We start from the raw sequence: 25,739 nt of genomic DNA, 5'->3' as shown, positions 1-25,739 counted from the left end.
ATTGCCTCATCTTTTAGTCTATTTTAATAATCCGTTTTCAAAAAAGTGAACCCGACTCGATAATTACAGCAAAATGCAATTAACTGTCACCCACTTTGGACCAAATGCCTATAGTGACGAAATACGATAAGTTCAATACAATTTTTGAAATCTTTTCGAGCACATTATTTTTTTAAATTCGCAACATTGCCTCATCTTTTAGTCTATTTTAATAATCCGTTTTCAAAAAAGTGAACCCGACTCGATAATTACAGAAAAATGCAATTAACTAACACCCACTTTGGACCAAATGCCTATAGTGACGAAATACGCTAACTTCAATAAAATTTTTGAAATCTTTTCGGGCCCATTATTTTTTTTAAATTCGCAACATTGCCTCATCTTTTAGTCTATTTTAATAATCCGTTTTCAAAAAAGTGTACCCGACTCGATAATTACAGAAAAATGCAATTAACTAACACCCACTTTGGACCAAATGCCTATAGTGACGAAATACGCTAAGTTCAATACAATTTTTGAAATCTTTTCGAGCACATTATTTTTTTAAATTCGCAACATTGCCTCATCTTTTAGTCTATTTTAATAATCCGTTTTCAAAAAAGTGAACCCGACTCGATAATTACAGAAAAATGCAATTAACTAACACCAACTTTGGACCAAATGCCTATAGTGACGAAATACGCTAAGTTCAATGCAATTTTTGAAATCTTTTCGGGCCCATTATTTTTTTTAAATTCGCAACATTGCCTCATCTTTTAGTCTATTTTAATAATCCGTTTTCAAAAAAGTGAACCCGACTCGATAATTACAGAAAAATGCAATTAACTGTCACCCACTTTGGACCAAATGCCTATAGTGACGAAATACGCTAAGTTCAATGCAATTTTTGAAATCTTTTCGGGCCCATTATTTTTTTTAAATTCGCAACATTGCCTCATCTTTTAGTCTATTTTAATAATCCGTTTTCAAAAAAGTGAACCCGACTCGATAATTACAGAAAAATGCAATTAACTGTCACCCACTTTGGACCAAATGCCTATAGTGACGAAATACGCTAAGTTCAATGCAATTTTTGAAATCTTTTCGGGCCCATTATTTTTTTTAAATTCGCAACATTGCCTCATCTTTTAGTCTATTTTAATAATCCGTTTTCAAAAAAGTGAACCCGACTCGATAATTACAGAAAAATGCAATTAACTAACACCCACTTTGGGCCAAATGCCTATAGTGACGAAATACGCTAACTTCAATACAATTTTTGAAATCTTTTAGGGCCTATTATTTTAATCCTGTTCGCCTTCAATTTTTATTTTGCCGGTATTGGTTGAAAGCCACTACACCAACGTCAAGGTTCCGACAACAGTAGTGGTTTTATTTTTTGCAGATAAAATCTTTGTTTGGACAAATTTAATAGTTTAACCATTACAATGTAGTGTTGTTTTTTGGGCTATGGTTACAATTTCCTGACAAATTATTTGTCCAAACAAAGAAAAAAAAAACTGCTAGCTTTCATGCAGTGCATGCACATAGCGCAACATTGTAACATGGAAATGCAATTTTTTCATGCAATGCGATTTTTTTTCATGCAATTTTTTGATGGAATCATTTAATACCAAGATCAACATTTTTATACGTTTATAATATCATTGAAAAGTTTTTGCCGACATACCCATTTCTCTAGAAGCATCTACGTACGACATATTCTTCACCTTGATGGCGCAATGTATATAAGCTTCCAAATTTAGTACGTGGGTTAGAAACAAGTTGATATCAAAAGGAGTATTTTCAAGCGCGGAAGAAATCAAACTTCCTGATGGCGAATATTCAGATTTCAGTTCTTTTCCCACATAAGATTCTCTAAATATTTGTTGTCCAATAAAACGCTGACGCACGCGAGAACGACAGAATTTGTGATCAACAAAGCGCACAACATTCTCAAGGCATTCTTTATTTAAACCCTTACAAAACCTAAATTCTTGATTTATGCCAATCAGTTCACTTCTGCGCTTTTCATGAAATAAACACATACGATAACACTCGGGTAAGCGTTTGGCTTCATTAAACGTTTTGGAAAGAATTGTATGCAGACTGTGAGCAATATATTTGTACGTTTCTTTTGTTTCTGAGTGTAGGTTTTCAAAGTCCGAAATCAGAATTAAATTGTCGTCAACTGATTGCTGTAGATCTATGTCTTTGCTGACAACAATGTCTTTCGTTGTAACAGATGACAAGTTGACGTGACGTCGCCGTCTAACTATTACTTTAACTGACGTCGTTGGAGTTACAGTTTTGGCAATTGCGTCAACATCTCCGCCGATTCGTTTGTAAAAAAACAGGCAACTTCCAGTCAGAATGTTTTCTTTTTCGCATTCAAATAATGTCCGTTTTACCATTTTATCATTGAAGAGGGTTAATCCTAGTTCATCAAATCTATAGCACACGTAATGACCAGATGCAACGTTAGATCCCATATGAACTACCACAGAAACTAACTTGTAGGGATACGTTTGCGAAAAACATTGTAAGGATAGAGTTCTATCAGGGTTTACTGAAGTACAACACTTCTTTTGCAAAACGTTCCGCTTTAATGCCAAGCAAAATATTTCCGAAGCGTTGTCTACTTGTGATGCCACAGATGATTCCGTATGTTCACCGCAAACTGAGCAGTGGGCAGCGACAGTATCATTAAGTTCTGCATTAAAATACTCGGATAGAAGTTGGTTGTCGGGTATATTTTGAAACATTGACAGAAATATAATGCTTTGATTATTCACTGTTCTTGACACCGTACCACAAACCACACACGTATTTGATGTCTTAAGTTGAAAACGCGTATTTAATTTGCAATGCTGCAAAACCAGTTCAAAGTCGCAAAGTGTGAAAAACTCACTAACATCTTGGTCCTCTCCTACTTTCCATCTGTTGTATCTGCAAACTTCTTCGATTAATGCGGTGTATGAGTCAACTTCAACTTTTTTCTGCACTAAACTGCAAATGTAACCAGCTAGCTTTCCTTGTATGTTCTGAACAAAACTTTTAGGCAGCTCAACAACAAGACTTTGAACCGCTTGCAAAGTTGAATTTATCCAGCAATTATTAAAATCATTTGGAAGACCACAAGCAGTTAAAAAATCGTTTTCCATTCCTGCTTTAATTTGAACATTACATTTGCACGAATTCTCAATTAATGCATAAGTCTGCCATTGTCGAAAACTAAATTCGTCAAACGGAAAAACGCTCATACCCAGGGTTTCTGCTGCAATTAAATCAACAGTGTAGCAAACACATACCCCACAACTTGAACCGTTGTTCTGTTGCACTTTCGAGTCTAATAGCAAAAGCACGTCATAGCCGGATAACTTGCAAAATAACGGGACCAGCGTTTTTTTCAGCAACAAGATTAGTCCTGTTTCCGTCGGTTGCATAGAATCATACAGAGTAAGCGACTTTTTGGGTTTATTAAACCACAGTACAAGAAAATGACTGTGATGTAGTAGCGCAACAAAAACGTTATCTTTTATGTCTTCGTCACTGCGAACAATTTCTTTGAATGCCCTATGAATATTCTTAAATTTCTTGCCGTTTAAAATTTCTGATGCCAATAACGTGGAGATGTATCCGTATTGATCAGCACGTAAATAGTTACAAAGACGAACAACTCGTGCAATATAATGATCAACAGCCTTGTCTGTTAACCAACCAAGCGTTTGATCGGAGTGGGACTTGTATGCGTTTTGCGTCAAAGCTGTGTACGTAGAACCAATTGGCTTAGGACAAATAGAGCACAAATCCAGCCATGATAACGTTTGGTTACATGGCATAACAAGAGCCGAATTTGCAATTGTTACTGGGTTTAAAGGAACTTTATTCCAAACGAGATCTGCTACGGGTTTACACGTTGCAACAACATCGTCATTATTGGGACAAAATATGAAAGCAGGAATAACAGGGGTGTCTGTCACTTCGGTACTGTCCTGTAACGAAGTTGCCTTATTTTGATATTTTAGCTGTTTCACGAAACCTTGTGACGAGTAAAAACTGGTCGCATTGCGTTTTCTTTTCTTAAACTTAGACACAACCATAGGCGTCGAAGTTGCAAACGGAACAAATTGTGTTTTCGAGACTTTTTTATGAGTTGTTGTAAGGTGTTGCACAGAGTCGGCGAACTGTTTTTGTAAAACCTTTATGGCGTTGAAGTATTTTACCACAAAGTCGTCAATTCGCCCTACACGCTTGCCATCAATAAAATTAACTTTCATGTCTCCGAAATGTTCTTCAATTATACCTTGAGTTTGATTGTTTAACATAATAGTTTGGTGACCAGCTTGTTGCAAAATTTCACACTTTTTGAAAAATGCTTCGTACGCATCGAGTTGTTCGCTTGATTGATTGCCTTTTGTGTCATGCCGAGTTAAATCTCCAAGCATTAACTGCGAGGTTGCGCAAATTCTACTTAAAATAATTTCCAGTACCTTCTCACACAACTGAGGGTTGCAATAAACATTTTCGTCGCAATTGGTATACATGTGATCCTTGCACACTTGCGAAGTATTAAAATTATCTAAGTTATTTTTGTACCTAACGTAAAACGGTGAATGACGTTCCTGCAATCTGTCGGACGACTTGCAAGCATAAAAATAATCAGTGCTATCGTCGCTGCCGTTCTTACCATTGGCATCGTCGGTGTAGTCCCGTAGCCGAAATAATTGAAGGCGTTTAAAATGTTTTTCAACCAACGCAGAGGTTTTTTTACAGTTTGTCAAAATGTAAAAACTTTCTACGACCTCATCTAGTTCAGGTAGCGTCGTGCATGAAAACATTACGTTAATCCAAAACAAGTAAGTTGTAACGATTTTACGTTTATTGCTGTATTTATGGCATAAACACTTGGCAGCTTTCATGGCATGACTGTAGCAATTATGAAAGATAGTTTTGGTCAAGTCAACCTCGTCAAATCTCCCGGTCACAATTTTGAAACAGCGGTTGTAAAAGTCTAATCGCGTTTCATGCAATATCGCTTTCAATGCAGCGTTCCACATAGCCATTGACCCATCAATTATAATTAGCGATGGTTTTTTAGCACGACCACAAATTTTAGCCACGTCGAACAAAAAGTTTTCCAGAAAATGACTAATTGTATTTGCATCATGTAAACAACTGACACATGTTGCTACGGGAAGGGGAGTTCCACCTTGTGTTGGGTTTCTGATTAATAAGGTGTACACCTGAAAATCGGAATAATTTTCAAATCGTCGCAAAATGCTTCCTGTCGAATCTAAGTACGCAATATCAAACACACAAATTTGATTGAAAGTTTTTACCTGCGCTTCGGAATACATTACGACCATTGGCGGATGAACAGAAATGTGTCTGATAAAGTATTGGCTTTCCTTTTCCATTTCTAAGCGTAAAGTATTTAGATTAATGTACCACAATTTGCTTATTCGGCGACCTAGACTTCCTTCACTTTTAATATTATTCAATACAGATTGGGACGGCATATATGTGTGCGCACCTAACCAACGTTCTTCCGGTTCCATTTGGTCGTAAAGTTCTCTGTACTCTTTAACAGCGGTCTTCGTTTGCATGCTTTTGCGCAGGGTATTCCTAAACGAACCAGTAACTCTTCTTCGCCTTTTACACCCAGGTTGATGATTTCGATTTCCACTCACCCTTACGTGCCCTTCCACTTTATCAACATATGACACGAATGTAATTGAATATTTTACCTCACATTTACAGTTTTTGCAGTTTCTATGGCTGCAATACAAATTCACCCAACCTTCTTTGTAACAATCGTCTTGGTTTTTAATTGTTGCAACACCATCAACATCAACCAAGTAATTGTTTGAAAAGTTTGGAACGCACGAGCAATACACCTTTCGAAGTTTGTCTAAAACCAGCTCACGATATAAGTCGGTACCAAAACGATTTCTTGTACGATCTGCCACCATGTTTCTCCAATCTTCTAGCGAAAATTCAATGACATCCTCAACCCTGACCATGTCTACATGCCGATGTTTTTTTTTGGTTTTGTCACCAACCCCACCAAGGTCTTCAATGGTTGTGGTATCTAATACCGACACATCATAAAACGGGTCGCCAATTTCGTTATCTTTTTCGGATAAAACAGCCATAGGCACTTCAAGGTTTTCAGAGGACAAATTCGAATTTTGGTCATCCGAAACAACGGTTTGTTCGGAAACGTCTGTCACACTACGAACGCTTTCATCTAAATCGCTTAAAACTTCTGTAGGCGACTGAACATCTTCATTTAATGCAGTTAACAAATTTGATTGCGGTTGATTCAAAGCGACTGTTTTTACTAAAACCTCTGTCACACTGCGAACGCTTTCATCTAAATCGCTTAAAACTTCTGTAGGCGACTGAACATCTTCATTTAATGCAGTTAACAAATTTGATTGCGGTTGATTCAAAGCGACGGTTTTTACTAAAACCTCTGTCACACTGCGAACGCTTTCATCTAAATCGCTAAAAACTTCTGTAGGCGACTGAACATCATCATTTAATGCAGTTGACAAATTCGATTGCAAAAAAACTGTTTCTGGTGAGGACTCCTTTTCACTTTCAGCGGTTTTGTCGAACTCTTGTTTGGAAGATAGCCAGAGCTTGTGTTTATAAACGGACCGACTACTTCGGCCATCTGACCATCCTTCACAAACAAGATGACATTTACTCCATACTTCGGGTGAAAATCCCAGAGCGGGTGACAACTGATCGAGAACGCACTTGGGGTGGAACCACTTACAACATATTTCACATTCAACCATTAGTTCACCTTTCCATTTTTGTTCGCAAACACAATGAACATTGTCGGGCAACGTCTCGTGTTCACTTTCTGACATACTCTGGTCGTGACTTTCAGCGCAATCATTTATTTCACAATACGTAGATTGTATTAGTTTTCTAAATGAGGTGTGATTTAACCATTTGCGTCTAATTTGGAGAACGTTTTTTGGATTATTTTTTATACCACCAGACGTAAGAAATGAAATAATAGCTTGTCTTGGGATCCGCGTGGAGTTTGGATAATACCGGAGGCAGCTTGCAAACAAACGAATTCTCGATTTGTCCCATTTTACCCCATCCACATTTGACGAAAGCGATTTTGGTATGGGAATTGCCTTGATCTTTGTTTCATGAGAAACACAAAACTTAGTTAAACGCCTAAGTCGAGTAGAAATGTTATATCCTTGCCAACAGTCATTGCTTTTCAAAAATTCGAGAGCAGTTTTTTTATCAAATTTTTTAAGGTTATTCTTCCGCCAAAATGTCGCAATTGCTTTAATCAATCTGTCAACATTGCAGTAGCGAGCACCACCTACTTTTACCAATTTATGTGGAAGGCAAATCGCCCAAACCAACATATAAAAATAAAAGACAGGAATCAATTGTCTACGTCGACATACGTTGGCATTGCGGAAATAGTGCCGAAACGTTGCAAACAAATTGAAAATAAATGTAAATCCCACACAGTGCAAACCAAACAACAGAAATGTTATGTAAAAAACAAAGAAATAACACATGCAAGACAAACCTTTCCTTGTGAGACTGATAGCAAGGGCAAGGGCTGATTTCATCTGTGACATGCACGACCAACTGTTGGCCATTCCCTTTGATGCGTGGTCTGAGTGCAACTTCGCTAGGATCGGAGGTTTCGCAGCAGAAGAGTTGGGCTTGCCTGGGACGACAGATTTCGCAGCAGAAGAGTTGGGCTTGGTTGGGACAGCAGGTTTCGCAGCAGAAGAGTTGGGCTTGCCTGGGACGACAGATTTCGCAGCAGAAGAGTTGGGCTTGCCTGGGACGACAGGTTTCGCAGCAGAAGAGTTGGGCTTGCCTGGGACGGCAGGTTTCGCAGCAGAAGAGTTGGGCTTGGCTGGGACGGTAGGTTTTGCAGCAGAAGAGTTGGGCTTGCCTGGGAAGGAAGGTTTCGCAGCAGAATAGTTGGGCTTGCCTGGGACGGTAGGTTTCGCAGCAGAACAGTTGGGCTTGGCTGGGACGGTAGGTTTTGCAGCAGAAGAGTTGGGCTTGCCTGGGAAGGAAGGTTTCGCAGCAGAAGAGTTGGGCTTGCCTGGGAAGGAAGGTTTTGCAGCAGAAGAGTTGGGCTTGCCTGGGACGGAAGGTTTCGCAGCAGAAGAGTTGGGCTTGGCTGGGACGGTAGGTTTTGCAGCAGAAGAGTTGGGCTTGCCTGGGAAGGAAGGTTTTGCAGCAGAAGAGTTGGGCTTGCCTGGGAAGAAAGGTTTTGCAGCAGAACAGTTGGGCTTGGCTGGGACGGTAGGTTTTGCAGCAGAAGAGTTGGGCTTGGCTGGGACGGAAGGTTTTGCAGCAGAAGAGTTGGGCTTGCCTGGGAAGGAAGGTTTTGCAGCAGAAGAGTTGGGCTTGCCTGGGACAGAAGGTTTCGCGCCAGAGGGGGTAGACTCGGCTGGGACGGATGGCTTTGCAGCTGATGGGGAAGACTTCGCACTGCTTTGAGGTCGCCATTTCTTACCATTCTGTGTACACAGTTGGTGCGTTAACAATTTCGGTGACTGATTACATTTTTTATACAATGCCTACCTCATGTTTTAATGGCTTTGTTTTGTAAGGGCTGCCATGAAATGAATCCACAACACATCCGAAATTGTAAAGTTTGCGAAACTTTTTTGATTCTTCTGGTGTTTTTGTTGGTGCAGTGCTGTTTGAACTGCAAGCAGCTGTATAGTTTTCTAAAGTGAAAAAGAGTGCACATTGAGTCGAAAGATTAGTGGGGTTTCAAAAATTAGGGCACTTCTGTTAAAATCAACGTCGTTGTCACTTTTTTTCATACTTTTATGGAAAACAACGTCCAGGATAAATTTTAAAATTAACATCAAATTGTGGTTTTTGCAATTTGGTTTTCACAAATATTTTCTTACCAAACAAGATGGTTTGTATATGGGCTTCAAGGCTTTTCACATAATGCTGCAATCCCCAGTCGGAAAGGTGAAGTTTGTCAGACCAATATTCTCGGCGACCGGGCACATTAAAATCCAAAAAGCTTAATTTTAGTCTGTTGCACAATCCTCTCATCATGTAATTCGCATAACCAACGCACTTGTGGTGGAAGTTTGTTTGAGGCAGTATACCTCCGATGACGATCTGTTGAAAAATATCATAACTTCCACTCAGCTTCAGTGCTTACTACTCTTCTGCCTTCTATAAACAAGCATGCAAACCGTAGCAGGTAAATGTCAAACTTGCGGCCGATATTAAACTGTTGATACTAGTCACGGGACAAATTTTACAACAAACAATACTGCTAAAAATCGGCAGATGACCAATTTTCTAAAGGTGCTCTAATATCGCTGGAGTATGTTACCACCAGATTGAATATAAATTTAACTTAGCATTAATTCCAACAAATTTTAGCATTATGAAATAGTAGTCACTAACTTTATTGTATGCGGCTTACAACTGAGCAATAACGGTATTTTATTTCCTTCAACAGTTGGTTAAAAACTTAACTAAGTACATTTTTAGGAACAATTTCAGTGTTACATACCCTGCAAATTGCGCGATGAAACGGTCACTGCCCCGTAAGCCTAATAAGTTGTAAAACCTTTTCATGCTAACCGAAACATTTATTCAGAAAAGTACGATAAACTTCTTTTTCCAAAAGCACATAATTGCAAAAACACCCTTTATGACGCAAAAAACCAACTGATAACTGTTTTTGTGCCGTAACATGACATTCTTATTTGTCATTTGTAAAAACAAGGAAACATTTATGTTTTATTTATGGTTAACCTTTGGCACCAGACCACATGTCGCCTCCAGACCAAAATGAGTTCGACACCCCTATTTAAAGCCAGTTTTCACTTTGTAACACATGCACGAAATGGTTTCTCAAGATTTATACCTCATTATCGTATTGCGAACGGTGTGCAACACTGTACGTATATACCTACTTTAATATCACAAGTATAAAATATTTGAAGCACCAACCTGGACATTTGGATAATTTTTTTGGCATGTATCAATAAGACGTAAACATCGTCTTTCAATTAGGTGATGGTAAGCACAGTGACCGTTGGCGACATCGTTTGTTCCAAGCGCCAGAACAATTATATCGATGTTTTTAAATCGCTGTCCTCGCTCTAGTTCAATGCACCCGTGCTCCATCTTTCCACCTGGAATACAAATGACATTTAACGAAAATGATTCGTTCTCTGACGATACTACCTTCGGCAAAACAAGATTTCTTCCGTTGCTGTCTGTGAGCAACAAAACCGAAGGAAGCAAAGATTTATGACGAAGATAATGCGTCTGCTTTCCGCTTACACCCCACTCGTACTCCACTGGTGGCGTCCGTTTGAATTTCAGCATTTTTTATGCAGCTTTATAAATCGTATTGCGAGGCTCAATGAATAATCAAACTAAATTGACTAATAAAGTTAAAAAATAACAGAGATCGAGATGTTCAAAAGAAAGCAATCAGGAAATCAAGTAGCCTATAAACTCGTGTAACATCGCGAAATTTTGTTTCATCGTATTCGGCTTAAATACTTAGGCACAGGCCAATGTGCCCCAAAAAGCTTTGTTACAGTGCTCCCGAAATTCGGAAATATTTTTAGCAATTCAAACTGAACGATGCTGTGTACAACGTATTTAGATATTGTATGTAACGGACGTGATTATCTGCGACCCAGAGTAACTAAATAAAACACTACATACATGCACACATTACAAAGCCATTATTTCGCAGAACTTTATTAAACTTCTCAGTTGATACAGGATTACACGCCGACTTCTCAATGTATCATTGAATCTTTTACGAACACAACATAAACTGAAGTAATAAACTGAATCACAAAATCTTCATACATCCTCAGCACTGTCACATCATTCCTTTTTAATCATAGGCTCACAATAATGTAAGCCTATAACCAATCTACGGATAATTTTGTCCAAACAATAACGTCTTAGCTACAATGTGGCCCCACAACCTTGCACATTTCGATGATTTACCCGTAGAATATGCAGTAATTATTTTTACCTTCTAATCGGACTTACGCTAGTCCAATAACAGGTTTTCGGTTTATTACGTTTTTGGAAACTCACAAAACCACCTAAAGTATTTCTCAAAACCATCAAATGGAGTGCAAAACGTTATATTTACTGCCAAATTATTGCAAAAACTTTCACCAAATGATTATCTCTCGCCTTAATTTACTGACTTAAATGCAGTTATGCGTTGCAGCCGTTATATATTGTCACAATTTTGCTATAGATCGACCTCGGCAATAGTACATGACCTAAGTCACATGCGACGATATCTCGCAACCCCCGGACGTTCATACCAAGTCTTTTGTTGCAGGCTGCAGCTTTACAACCTCATTACTTTTCTTATCATCCATAAATGTGCCGGTTTCATCGTGTCGCCCGTCACTCGCCGCTTTGCTGTTAATCCTCGTGTCCAGCGGAGTTAACCCCTTGACCTTAGCCATTGTTACTCATAGGTAGCCCTGTTTTGTAAACGAGTCATTTTAGTACAAACTCACGCTGGTAGAAGTTTGCACGGTTGGGCGTTTAGCGTACATGTGGTTGTACATTTGTAATTTGATATGATGGTTTAACTTACAATCATTGACGGGATTCAAATGTTTTGTCAGTCGGTTCTGTCACAAATGTCATATTTTAGAGCCGGTTCTGTAACAAAAAGTCCATTGACAGTTAAAAGTAACGCGAACTGGACAACTGGTCGCTGATATCATAAAAATTCGTGAGACGGTTTTATATAACCGGTGCGAACCGGCTGAATCCCACCACTGCTTAAAATCGTTTACTATGTCTGTAAGTAATCATATTTCTTGTAATTCGATTTTATTCGAAAAAGGGATAACTGAAGTGTAAAAAACGAATTTATTGCTGACCAAAGTACGAGTGCGTTACTGTTCCGATAGTCGTACCCACTTTTAGCGTACCCGAAAAACGGAACGTGACATATACCAAACAACAAGAAAAGACGACCTACTGACTTTGCACCAATTCGTTATGGTGCTTTTTAATACCAGCGCGGATAGCGCGACAAACAATTGCTGTTACTGCTATTGCCCTTGTAAACCCATATTCCTCGCTGCATGTGTCTAACAACTGAAAAGGGTCAACTAACGAGGTAAATAGGACACCATGTCTAAAACCGTAGAGTAACAAAATCACGCTCCCAGATTGCATTGAACTTAGCATATTTCGTCGCTTTCGGCATTTGTCCCAAAGTGGACGTTAGTTAATTGCATTTTGCTGTAATTATCGAGTCGGGTTCACTTTTTTGAAAACGGATTATTAAAATAGACTAAAAGATGAGGCAATGTTGCGAATTTAAAAAAAATAATGGGCCCGAAAAGATTTCAAAAATTGTATTGAACTTAGCGTATTTCGTCACTATAGGCATTTGGTCCAAAGTGGGTGACAGTTAATTACATTTTGCTGTAATTATCGAGTCGGGTTCACTTTTTTGAAAATGGATTATTAAAATAGACTAAAAGATGAGGCAATGTTGCGAATTTAAAGAAAATAATGGGCCCGAAAAGATTTCAAAAATTTTATTGAACTTTCGTCACTATATTTCGTCACTATAGGCATTTGGTCCAAAGTGGGTGTTAGTTAATTGCATTTTGCTGTAATTATCGAGTCGGGTTCACTTTTTTGAAAACGGATTATTAAAATAGACTAAAAGATGAGGCAATGTTGCGAATTTAAAAAAAATAATGGGCCCGAAAAGATTTCAAATATTGTATTGAAGTTAGCGTTTTTCGTCACTGTAGGCATTTGGTCCAAAGTGGGTGTTAGTTAATTGCATTTTGCTGTAATTATCGAGTCGGGTTCACTTTTTTGAAAACGGATTATTAAAATAGACTAAAAGATGAGGCAATGTTGCGAATGTAAAAAAAATAATGGGCCCGAAAAGATTTCAAAAATTGTATTGAACTTAGCGTATTTCGTCACTATAGGCATTTGGTCCAAAGTGGGTGTTAGTTAATTGCATTTTGCTGTAATTATCGAGTCGGGTTCACTTTTTTGAAAACGGATTATTAAAATCGACTAAAAGATGAGGCAATGTTGCGAATTTAAAAAAAATAATGGGCCCGAAAAGATTTCAAAAATCGTATTGAACTTAGCGTATTTCGTCACTATAGGCATTTGGTCCAAAGTGGGTGTTAGTTAATTGCATTTTGCTGTAATTATCGAGTCGGGTTCACTTTTTTGAAAACGGATTATTAAAATCGACTAAAAGATGAGGCAATGTTGCGAATTTAAAAAAAATAATGGGCCCGAAAAGATTTCAAAAATCGTATTGAACTTAGCGTATTTCGTCACTATAGGCATTTGGTCCAAAGTGGGTGTTAGTTAATTGCATTTTGCTGTAATTATCGAGTCGGGTTCACTTTTTTGAAAACGGATTATTAAAATAGACTAAAAGATGAGGCAATGTTGCGAATTTAAAAAAAATAATGGGCCCGAAAAGATTTCAAAAATTGTATTGAACTTAGCGTATTTCGTCACTATTGGCATTTGGTCCAAAGTGGGTGACAGTTAATTGCATTTTGCTGTAATTATCGAGTCGGGTTCACTTTTTTGAAAACGGATTATTAAAATAGACTAAAAGATGAGTCAATGTTGCGAATTTAAAAAAAATAATGGGCCCGAAAAGATTTCAAATATTGTATTCAAGTTAGCGTTTTTCGTCACTGTAGGCATTTGGCCCAAAGTGGGTGTTAGTTAATTGCATTTTTCTGTAATTATCGAGTCGGGTTCACTTTTTTGAAAATGGATTAATAAAATAGACTAAAAGATGAGGCAATGTTGCGAATTTAAAAATATAATGGGCCCGAAAAGATTTCAAAAATTGTATTGAACTTAGCGTATTTCGTCACTATAGGCATTTGGTCCAAAGTGGGTGTTAGTTAATTGCATTTTTCTGTAATTATCGAGTCGGGTTCACTTTTTTGAAAACGGATTATTAAAATAGACTAAAAGATGAGGCAATGTTGCGAATTTAAAAAAAATAATGGGCCCGAAAAGATTTCAAAAATTTTATTGAAGTTAGCGTATTTCGTCACTATAGGCATTTGGTCCAAAGTGGGTGTTACTTAATTGCATTTTTCTGTAATTATCCAGTCGGGTTCACTTTTTTGAAAATGGATTAATAAAATAGACTAAAAGATGAGGCAATGTTGCGAATTTAAAGAAAATAATGGGCCCGAAAAGATTTCAAAAATTGTATTGAAGTTAGCGTATTTCGTCACTATAGGCATTTGGTCCAAAGTGGGTGTTAGTTAATTGCATTTTGCTGTAATTATCGAGTCGGGTTCACTTTTTTGAAAACGGATTATTAAAATCGACTAAAAGATGAGGCAATGTTGCGAATTTAAAAAAAATAATGGGCCCGAAAAGATTTCAAAAATTGTATTGAACTTAGCGTATTTCGTCACTATAGGCATTTGGTCCAAAGTGGGTGTTAGTTAATTACATTTTTCTGTAATTATCGAGTCGGGTTCACTTTTTTGAAAAGGATTATTAAAATAGACTAAAAGATGAGGCAATGTTGCGAATTTAAAGAAAATAATGGGCCCGAAAAGATTTCAAAAATTGTATTGAACTTAGCGTATTTCGTCACTGTAGGCATTTGGTCCAAAGTGGGTGTTAGTTAATTGCATTTTTCTGTAATTATCGAGTCGGGTTCACTTTTTTGAAAACGGATTATTAAAATAGACTAAAAGATGAGGCAATGTTGCGAATTTAAAAAAAATAATGGGCCCGAAAAGATTTCAAAAATTGTATTAAAATTAGCGTATTTTGTCAATATTTCGATTTGGCCAAAACGTTCGTTGCGCATCCATCCGTGACGTTCTCTCGTATCGCATTCCTTTTTTCGATTTTATTCTGGCAGAATGACAATGGTTGTATACGTTCTTATAAGAACTCACAGTAGCCAGGTTTTTACGCTAGGTGACGCAACGAAGCATAGGTGTTTACAGTGAAAATAATTTGCTGAATCAGCGAACACCTGCAAATTGCAGACTAAGCAATTAGTGTCCCCGTAAAGTCTATGCTGTGGCCCGTTTTTAAAGCTGTGGCCAAAACCAAGAAAAAAAGGAAAGAGGAGACGACAATGAGTCATAGTTTTTCTGTCGCTACTGATTGGTCAATATCTTAATATTAGGAGCAAACAGTAAAAAGCGGCAAGAATAATTACCGAAACGTACACAAAATACCACAGAGCTAGAAACGTTTCTTCTGTCACATAGAAATATTATAAACTTTTTAAATGACCTCTGTGGCTAGTTTTGTCCATTTTTTCTGTGACGGACTATTGTGGACTTTGCTATATTTACCTTTGTTAAATTTGCTGAATAGGCAAACCGATAAAAAGGAAAAAAATGTAGGACAGTAAGGTTGCTATTTTCTAGTGTCGTTTTGTCGTGTCAGGGAGAGAACGAAGAGTGTGGAAAAACACTGCGATTTTTCTTTTATTGTGTTGTGTTAAACTTGCACGGATATACAGCCGAACTTTGATACAGGCCAATGTCAGTCATGTTTTTACAACCCAAAGTACAGTCACTGCTGAAATACAGTTTTTCTCAATAACTGTTTTTGAAAAACGTGATTGTAGGGTTGTCATGAATGTCGCTGCCCTTTCCGAATATAAATCGAATGTTAAAGCAAATTTTGAACTAGTACATTTAGGTCCGAAATTCACTGCAATAACAATTAACGGAGCAATGTACACTGTAGAATTATTGATGGGGTGAAAATGACATAAAGTATCCTAAGAGTATAGCTGCACGCAATGCAAAATTAAGTTGGTAATGTTTAGCGAATCAGGTTAGAAGCTCTTTTGTTTTATACGTCACTTGTGACATATTTTTCTTTTTTCCAGAAGCATTTTATTCACAAAATATCATTTAAACTTTGTTGCTAGATATTTGCAAGATGTCTGGTTTAAACGTTTTCACAGGTCAGTTGGAAACTGTTTCACTTCAGCCTCCAAACATGCGTTCCTGCACGAACACGTAAGTTTATTTAAAGCATCTAATGTCGCTTCATGACAAATATTAGCTGATCTACCACGTCATGCCAAGGTGGTGCTCATGCATAGATAACAAGATATTTGAGTAGAGTGCTTGACATTTGATCTACTCATGTGACAATTGGCGCTATAAACTTGTTATACCAACTCACCGATGCAGATTGAATGAAACGGAGCATTTTTTCGAAAGATCAAATGCGGTACAATATGTTGCATTATCAGATTAAATCCCATAAATACTTCACTTAGCATGTGATAAATTAATCACCTCAATTTGCGACACAATGATATAGATCGTTGCAAGAAACACGTTAGCGGCTAACAGTGGTGTTTCTTAACAGACCCAAGCTGACATCAACACAACAGCCATGTTTTCACAAAAATCTCAGTATTTTTTATGTGTTGTATTGGATAGATCAACTATGCAGAATTGGTTATAGCCTAGACTGAATACAAGACTCGAATTAGATACGAGCGGAAATACACATACCACAAAACTTGCAAACAGCATGAGGTTGCATTTAGCGATACAAGTTTTGTCAGATCGATGGAGTGGCGTGAATAATGATGCACAGAAAGTAGCCTTTCGATGGCTGTTATGGACAGTACATAGGCATAGCGAGTTTCAACAGGCCGGGGAAGTACAACAATTGTAACAAGCATTGTGTTCTATGCGAAAAATTACCATTATCCATAGCAATGCAAGTCCGCTCCAAATCATTGTTGAAACACCCCCTTAAACAAATTGAAACGTAAGTGACCAATATTTTTCGCAGAGACCTTCTCGAATATTTTGAGAACGCGTACAGCCTTGAGGAATGGCTTTTCAGTTCTTTTACCAGTATGTATTTTTTATGTTTAAATGTTGTCACTTTTACGACTGTAAGAATACAGACTTTTGATCTTTCTATAAGCTCAGGTGATGATCTAATGCGAAAATTAACATTACCTTAAATTTAAAACAATAGCCTTTTCTTAAAGATGGTCGCGACAATACGCTTCGTCTTGCCATGCAAATCGAATCTCTGAAACGATCACAAACTATAGTAAACTAGTGCTGGTATATCTGTCTGTTTCGAACATTCTGTATTTAAAAAAAATTAAAAAGCGTAAATGTTTCAGCAGCGCAAAATTTGCCAACCGCTTTCGGTTTGCCGGAACATTTAGGATAAACGGCGTTAACTTTCCAAGTCGTATGAACCTTCGTGTTATTTTAATAAATCTCTTATTTCATTTTCAGGCGAAGAATTTTTGTACAAATATCCGGACCATCTACGTCTTCCCCTTATCTTCTACTATGGACACACTCCTGCATTTTACATAAATAAGTTGATGCTGACTCCATTTCTTAAGGTAAACATTTTGCATAAAAACTACCATCATGTTCGCAAAATTCAGATAATTACCTAAAACCAACTTTTTCTGAAAGTATAGTTTTTAAAGGGATGGTGTAAGAACCTCTCTGCATTTTTAATGCTTAGTGACAGCGTTAATTGCATGGAACACTTCATTATATACAGCAGGGGTGGGGAACCTGCGACCCGCGGGCCGCATGCGGCCCGCTTGCCTTTTGAAAGAGGCCCGCGTCACAATTTTGTTAAAGTACAGCTTAAAACATAGCATAAAAAAACAATAATAAAACGTTTATGTACAAATATTTACTTGAAAAGACTTCGACATTTCTACATTTGAAGCCAAACTTAATAAAATGGCCACACTTTCAACCACTTGCTATATTTGTTACGTAACAGTCACTCGATTGTCTCTCCTTGCGGTAACAAATCATTTGCCATGTGGTGTTAGTTTTAAATGGAGCTAGGGTGTTCCAGAAAGAATGGACAGATTTTAGTCGAAATAAGTGATAAACCTGTATGCCTTGTTTGTTGCAAACAAGTAACAGCAAAGAAAAAAATCAAATCTGGAGCGATGAAATATAAAATCACTTGTGTGCTTCGGGTATTATTACACGGAATTTGAAAGTAAAAAATATTTGGCCCGCCCGAAAATATTGTGCAATTCATGCGGCCCGCAGTACTAAGTAGGTTCCCCACCCCTGATATACAGCATAAAACGAATAATTATTTTGCTAAAGACCAAAGTGTAACTGATCGAATTGGTTATATGTGGTGGTTTTCCAGATAATGCATTTTTGTTTAGCCTTTTTATCTATTGTGGTTTAATAGATACACTTGTAAACCAGCCCAACGCAACTTTGTTTGAGGTTCTGCTGGGGGTGCCGATAGCGTCGGAACCGCCAAGCCCGTAATTCCGATTTTCGGCAGCTCAATTAAACAAACTTGAATTAGTATCTATCCAACAATTCTCAACAACAGTTGTGCTGTTCCCCATATATCACAAGTAACATTCATTCGATAACATTACAAACAAAAGCATAGTTGTGTTTTCAATTCCGACTGATCTATGTCCATGAAGTAACTTACAACTTTGCCAAACTTTCTTCATCGTATTGTCTTGTTTTTAATTTTTCTTAATTTTTTGTCTAATTATCTTGAATTTTCAGACACGCGTAAACAGCAAGTTTGAGACTATGTTCGAGACCGGAGTGGACGAAATGGCATGGGACGATACGGAAAATTATCGAATGGGAGGCACACTCGATTGGCCGACTCTCGATGAAGTGGTTGAATACCGAAGGCAGGTAAAAAGAGCCATTATAAAACAAACAAGAATATTGTTAAAAGTTGCCAAGTTTCTAACGTGTTGTTACAGTGCTTTGCAAACCCAGACCTGTGGCATTACCAATCACATGAAAAATTTGCAGGTGCGCAAGGTCGTTCGGGATGTGATTACCAGCAACAAGCTGGCGTCACCGATAGCACCTGACTCCCCCTGGTGGGCGTTATGGATGATGATCGACCACCAGAGGATACATTTTGAACTCAACACGGTTTTGGTTCGTCAAATGCCACTGGAAATGGTCAAGAAGCCGAAAGGATGGAAATACGCCCCGTTACACGCAGGTTTGTCGAAATTGAAGAGAACATGTTGAGGGCAATCACAGTACGCCAGGTCCATTAAAGACGCCATGCCGAACCAAGCAGGTCTTCAAAGCATACCCATATGGCAGGCATAGACTAGAAAGTCTAGCTAACGGTAGGGTTCGAACCCACAGCAGGAGTCTTTCCGGAGAGCCCCGAAGTGGAATAACACATGTCAGCTTCGTAGTAGAAGATAGCCAGTTCGACCATTGGTCTGATGACATGGCAAAGGTGCTTGTGATTCCACATCCCACTGCATGCTAGATTTTTTTAGTCTGTGCCTTTTCTGTATCACGCCTTTCATAGGCCTGGCGTACTATGATTTATATGTGAGTAAACCGTGATCGCTGGTCTGCATGGTGGCTTCACGGCTGACCCCAGTGTATGAATGTATTCATCTTAGATTTTAAGGGCAGCAATTTCTAAGGTGGTTGTTTGAGTAAAAAATATTTTTGTCAGTGAAACTTTGAAGCTTGAAACTTTTTTTCAGATGTTTCGGTCAAAGAAAATCCCATGATTGCACAATCTGGTAGAACTGTGAGATTGGGCAAAGACACCAATTTCCCAACATTTGGGTGGGATGTAGAATATGGCAACATGATTTTAGAGTAAGTGAAATCACAAGATCCAAACGCAATAATGAAAAGTTTAGAGATAGGACCAACTGAAACAAAAAAGAAAATACGGAAGCATTTAATTGTAATAACTATATGTAAATAAACGGGACTAGTAAAATTTAAACTTACAACTTAATCGACTAAAATAGATTTGACGCCTTCTTATAATAAGCTTACATTTTGACCAATATTATACAAAACTGTTATTTTTTCTCTGGTAGCGTTCCAGACTTTGAAACATCGCAGTATTTGGTGACAAACAGTGAAATGTTAAAGTTTGTCCTGGACGGTGGATACGAGCAGCGAAAGTTTTGGTCGGATGAGGGGTGGAAGTGGAAGGAATCACAAAAAGCGAAGTAGGTTGTGATTTTTAGACATCAAATCTCACCATAACGATTGACTAAAAAGTCGGGTACTGGTGTTGTGGACCATATACATTGCCAAATAAAGCTTCAGTCGTAATCTTAAAAATTTACTAAATCAGTGTGCGTTTGCACATTCAGTGATTTGACGAAAAAATGGTTCCAAATTAAATAAAAAATGTTAAATCAGGTTCCTAACACTTTTCCACTCGTACTTTTATCTCATTGCAAAACATTTGGTGCAGAAGATAATTTATTTGACCTAATCGAGTAAATTTGCCTCTGAAGCTTCATATTCAGTTTTACAAAGTTGTAATTAGGAAATATGATTTTATTTCAGACACCCATCGTTTTGGGTATGTGACAAACAATGTAAGTCGAATTGCGGTGGAGATCTCACAAACTTCAGTCATTGTTGCATTACGAGAGAAGAATTATCAACTGACCAAATTTATTTGTAAGTAAATTTTGCTTAAAACATTTGCCACTTTTGAGTGCGAGTGTTGTTGCCAAGTGTTGTCTTTAATGCACAAAAATTTCAACCCTTGTTAATTAATGCAACAACATGGGCAATCCGTGTTTGTGCAAAAACAATTAACGAAAAAAGGAAATAGAAAAAAAACGGTTTGATACTTGTCTACATGCATTACCATTGTGGCTTACTGCAGAGTAAGAGTGACCTAAATAAACACGCCCCTGCTTCCTAAAAAAGTGGTTGTTTGGTAAATTCTCACCGGTAGGCTTTTTTTTTCTTGCAAAAACACTGTAGCGCAAGGTTTTGGTTTTTAATCCAACATATCCCAATTATGTTTTTAGATTGCTTAGATGGAAATTTTACTAGCCTAAAAATTCACATCAGACAAAGTTTACTAAATACCGATCGAGAGCGCAAAACGTATTTGCAAACATTTAAAAACAAAATTGCGTGAAAATGCTGACAGTTGGGGCTATTACGATGAGGTGAAGTTTTATTGCAATGATAACAATCAAGACAACTTATAAACTTGTTCCTACCGTTGAATTTAGTTCCAAACCAGTCTCACTGTAAGTTTGAACAACTGATATGCTTTTTACGCCATCTGTCGGTATTTACTAACTTTTGTTCTCGTAATTAAGCTCTTAGTAGCTCTGCGCTTAGATATCGTGCAATGTTTGACGTGATTGAGCTTCCTATGGACTGGCCGGCTGAAACAAATTACCACGAAGCCAATGCATTCTGTGCGTGGAAAGGAAGCGGATTTCGTCTTCCTACCGAAGCAGAGTTAAACATTTTGCAAAGTCTTTCTTCGCCCGACATTCAAAATCCCCAGACCGACCCAATTTACAGTGAAAACATAAAGGAATGTTACAACCTCAATTTGGCTTACGGTTCGCCCACGGTTAGTATACGTCAAATATTTTGTTTCGTTAATGTTTTACTACAAGCTCTAACAAACAACTGATATTTAAATTTACCCCAGCTAACACTACTCTACTTAAAGCTGTTTTTTGCAAAAATGTAGTGGGTACTTGTTTGTTTGTTGTTTTTTTGTTATATTTTGAACAAATTTCATACAAAAATACCTGAAACTAAACAGCAGTAGCAAACTAATTCCGGAGTTTATATAGCCTCTTGTTTACAAACTTCGACAAATCTTTAATGCTTGTAATTTGTAGCCTGTAAACCTCTACCCGCCCTCTGCTACTGGCTGTTTTGATGTGATGGGGAACGTGTGGAACTGGTTGGAAGATCATTTTAATGGTTTGTCGGGTTTCAAGTCAAGCATTTACTACGACGATTACACGACCAATTCGGCAAACTCGGAACACACTTTGCTTATGGTGAAGAGAATATATATATATATTCGATGTAAATGTGCGTGTGTTAAAAAGATCAAAGTACAGAGGTTTTAACTGTAAAAAAACATAAAAGACTTGAAAACAGTTGCTTCGTTTGGCAACATACCTAGAGTCAACTCACCTTAAAGTTCAAGGCCTGGAAATTAAACCCAATAGTCATGAATTTTTAAATGACCATATGTTTGTTCCATCTTCAGTTGGAATCTTCCATATTTTTGCTATGTACAGTTAGCAATTTGCTGGTTGTAACATTTTTAGCAGTAATCTTTTTTGGCGTCTTGTTTAGGCGGGATGTTGGGCTTCATCAGGTGCATTCGCCTCAAGGTTTTACCGCAACGGATTTCGTCGCCACTTTTTCCAACACGCTGGTTTTCGACTTTGTAAATCTCTCAAGCAAGATTCTCCAGTTAAGTTCGTGCCCCCAACACCGAAAGGTATGGCTTACATACAGTAGTGGAATTCCATTTTTTTCTGCCGGTTCTGTCATAAAAGTCATATTTATCAACCGGTTCTGCTACATAAGTCCATTGACAGTAACCAGTAATGCTATCCGGTTCGCTCATCTCATAAAATTTCGTGAGACGATTCTATAGAACCGGTGCGAACCGGCTGAATCCCACCACTGCCTATATATAAATTTCACACATAGCTTCACATTTTGTTGTGTTACCATAAAATCGGTTGCATGCAAACGCTCTTACTTTTTTAATAGCTCTTGAGGTTTTTGTCACCACTACGTACAATTGGTGGACATTTAACCATTAATAAGTACGTTTTAATATTTCTGTGGTACAGATAGCATGCAGTAGTCTTCTTCTTAGTATGTTTATGTTGTCCGTAGAATTAGTAACAAAACGTTGCAATTGCCAATAGTAAAAAAACAGTTTTTACTAAAAAGCAATAAATACCACTGAAATAACGTGGGTAACAGAACATTAAAGAAACTACACAAAATAGCTAAAATGTCTTATTTAGAAGATTGGCCTACATCTTTTTACACAGGTGTTCTTGAAGCGATGTCAGCAGCCGGTCTAAAACCCATTTCAAATGATTCTTGTAACAAACAGTTTAACGACGAATCGGATGAGTTTCTGACAAAGATAGTTTTCGATCAATTCAAAACAAACAACTCACGTTCGAATCCCACTCTGGATCCAGTGATTAAATATTTAAATGACTTAGCGAGCAATGAATGCGACAAACGAAAGGAATCAAAACAAAGAGTACTTGTGGTTGGGTGTGGACCAGGTCGTTTAGCTTTCGACCTGTCGAAGAAGTTTGAGGTAATTGTATATGGCGGAAAAAATAACGTGCTATTGTGGCGCAATGCGTGTTAGGTGGCTGTTATACTTGCATGAAAGAAGCGTAGTTTATTTTACTTTTGATAGATGCTTTTGTTTCATTTTATTACAAGAAATATGTCTCTGAGAGTAAAAAAAAAACAGCTTATAGATCAATTTTGCTGCGGGTATTTTCTTACTTTTCTAACAATACTCCTACACTTACCAACATGAGTCAGCCAGCTCGTTGGTGGATAAAGACAGCAAAAACTATGACAGTAGATTCAGGTTCATGATAACGTTAGGTCATTTATCCCTAAAGAAATTTGAAAATATCTGCAAATTTCTCAAAATTTTGGAATATATGACTTGACGTTATTATTAAATTAAATTTACTCTTCAGGTACGAAACTTTTTAGAAATCTAGGAAATTTGTTTATTTTGCAGGTAGTGGGTTGTGACACGTCGCATCGTTGTATCAAATTCGCTTCTGAATTGCTAAAAAGGAAATCACTCGCAGCCAATGGAAAAGGTGTGCGCCGTTTAGGTTAAAAACATAGTTTGTAACATTGTATTTTTTATAATACACATAAACGTTTTTGAAAGAGAAAAGGCTATATAAACTGTCTTAAAATGTTTTAGAACAAATTTCCAAACGACGAAAATTGTCCAGTGACAAACAAAAAGTTTTACCGCCTGTTTTCGATCCTGAAAATATCACATTTAAACAGGTACAATTTCAAAGCATTTACCTTTATAAACTTGTACTTGACGTTGTTAGTTCGTTTTTTAGTTATCCTGGATTCCATGTGAGCTTAAGAACTTTCACCTAGTTATCAACATGTTCTTGGACAGGGCAAATAATCCACGAGGTAAGCGGTTAGTTAGTATAGCTCTACCGAGGCAAGAGATACAGTGTATCTCCCCACTAGTGGCGCAACAGAGCCATTTTTTAACGATAGAGCAGGGGTAGCTTATTGAAAAAGGTAGAGCTACTGACGTAAGAACTCACAAAAGCTAGGTTTAATAATTTTCAGCAGATCGCGTTAAGAGCGCAGCTATTTAAAATTTTTAGTGAAACTGGGGTACGGTTGGGGACTAATTTTCACATAAAGAGCTGAATTAACGTCAGACCAACCCTAATAGCCTTAAACGCGAGCATTTTTTACATAAATTGCATTTAAGATATTTGCGTGCCCCACTTACTGGAAATTAACAAACCTGGCTACTGTGAGTTCCTACGTTAGTAGCTCTACCTTTTTCAATAAGCTTAAAACCCTTCAAAACCACCCCTGGCCCACAAACCGAAAAGAAATTGATCAGAATTATACTTGGGATAGTCCTCGCTTCGAACCCCGCAAACAAAACTTGAAACTGACATGCCTAAACTTTTGCTACTCACTTTACTGAAGGGCTTTAGTTTTCACTTTTTTCTTTAAATGATTGAAGGAATATATCCGCCGTCGTTTGTTTAGCGACAACTTATGGTAAATAAAGCTAACGCAGTACTCTTGCAGCTTGGATTGCTCGACTCAGCGAGCTGGTCGGACAAACAGACAATGGGCGTTGTGTAATTGTGAGCAAGAAATTCACTTCCCAACTGTTGCTGAATGATCTAAAACTTAACGACCTTCAATTAGTGTCAGAAGATCAAGTTCCTGATTCATCTGATGTGGTGCATCACATAACAACTTGGAAAAAAAACTAACAATTATTTGATTTTTTTTACTTTAGGGGTGTGTGCTGTTATTGTTGTTAAATATTTGACATCAGTTAATTAGTGAAAACCCAAAGCCATTGTAACTAGTTATAAATAGTAAATACCATGTTGGTGCATGATCAATGTTACGGACAGTAGCGCTCCCCAAAAGTAAAAACCTTTCCCGCAGTTGCAACCATTGCGCCAAACGTCCATTGTTGCCTCATTACTGCCAACCTTGTGTGCGTCCTACTTTCACGGACGGTTTCCTTTGTCTGTGGTGTATGCCTTAAATTTGCTGTGGTGGATAATTTTATGTTATATAAGTTATATTGTTCGGACTGTATTGTAATTGTGACGTTCCTAATTGTACTTGGTTTAGGTGGTCAAAATCCTTTTTAAACCACTGATCAAATAATAAAGTGCTTCTGAAACTGACTTAATTCTTCTACAGTCAAGAGACTGTAAGGTAGAATTAGCAAAAAGGCTTGAGTTCTACAATCAATAACGGAACGATGCTTTCTACCGACGTTTTAAGTTCATCGTCTTTGGGAAGTAAATCAGATTTTACTGCTATTATAGCACATCAAGATGCTGTGTTTAATACCTGAACATTCACTAAATAGCCCACCTAGTCTAACCTTAGAAAACGGGACTCCAGTCTTAAGCAGTGTTTCATACAGGAACGGAACGAAATCAAATAACGTTATTCGTTCTGAGCAAATTAATTATTTTGTTCTGGACCGATATTTTCATTTCGTTCCGCTCTGACCGAAATAAATTTATAACGGTATTTTTCGGTATTTCGGTCTTAACAAAAGAACATTTCTTTGTGGTCTTTACAACTATTAAACGAAAAAAGAAAAAAAGTTGC

General features: G+C 37.6%; 2 protein-coding genes across 2 annotated transcripts; one reads left to right on the top strand and one right to left on the bottom strand.

Annotated features, from left to right (window-relative positions):
• Positions 1-1,643: 1,643 nt before the first annotated feature.
• Positions 1,644-10,734, bottom strand: LOC145209174 (uncharacterized). Its single transcript, XM_080079436.1, has 6 exons — positions 9,985-10,734; positions 8,916-9,138; positions 8,578-8,726; positions 5,516-8,513; positions 5,322-5,401; positions 1,644-5,225 (listed from the first exon to the last, which is right to left on the bottom strand). Exons 1-6 carry the CDS (start codon positions 10,363-10,365, stop codon positions 1,644-1,646), a joined length of 7,413 nt encoding a protein of 2,470 aa, XP_079935562.1. The 5' UTR covers positions 10,366-10,734.
• A 5,190-nt stretch (positions 10,735-15,924) lies between these two features.
• LOC145209089 (uncharacterized) lies at positions 15,925-25,290 on the top strand. The gene is made up of 16 exons (XM_080079334.1): positions 15,925-16,052; positions 16,846-16,910; positions 17,310-17,422; positions 18,591-18,728; positions 18,852-19,050; positions 19,559-19,676; positions 19,907-20,041; positions 20,388-20,504; positions 21,186-21,426; positions 21,704-21,868; positions 22,173-22,320; positions 22,889-23,169; positions 23,614-23,698; positions 23,809-23,897; positions 23,960-24,038; positions 24,684-25,290. Exons 1-16 carry the CDS (start codon positions 15,973-15,975, stop codon positions 24,872-24,874), a joined length of 2,244 nt encoding a protein of 747 aa, XP_079935460.1. The 5' UTR covers positions 15,925-15,972; the 3' UTR covers positions 24,875-25,290.
• Positions 25,291-25,739: the final 449 nt, after the last annotated feature.

Source organism: Phallusia mammillata, chromosome 1, assembly GCF_965637545.1.
Source record: "Phallusia mammillata chromosome 1, kaPhaMamm4.hap1.1, whole genome shotgun sequence".
Taxonomy (NCBI): Eukaryota; Metazoa; Chordata; class Ascidiacea; order Phlebobranchia; family Ascidiidae; genus Phallusia; species Phallusia mammillata.
This window is presented reverse-complemented; position numbering and strand designations above follow the sequence as displayed.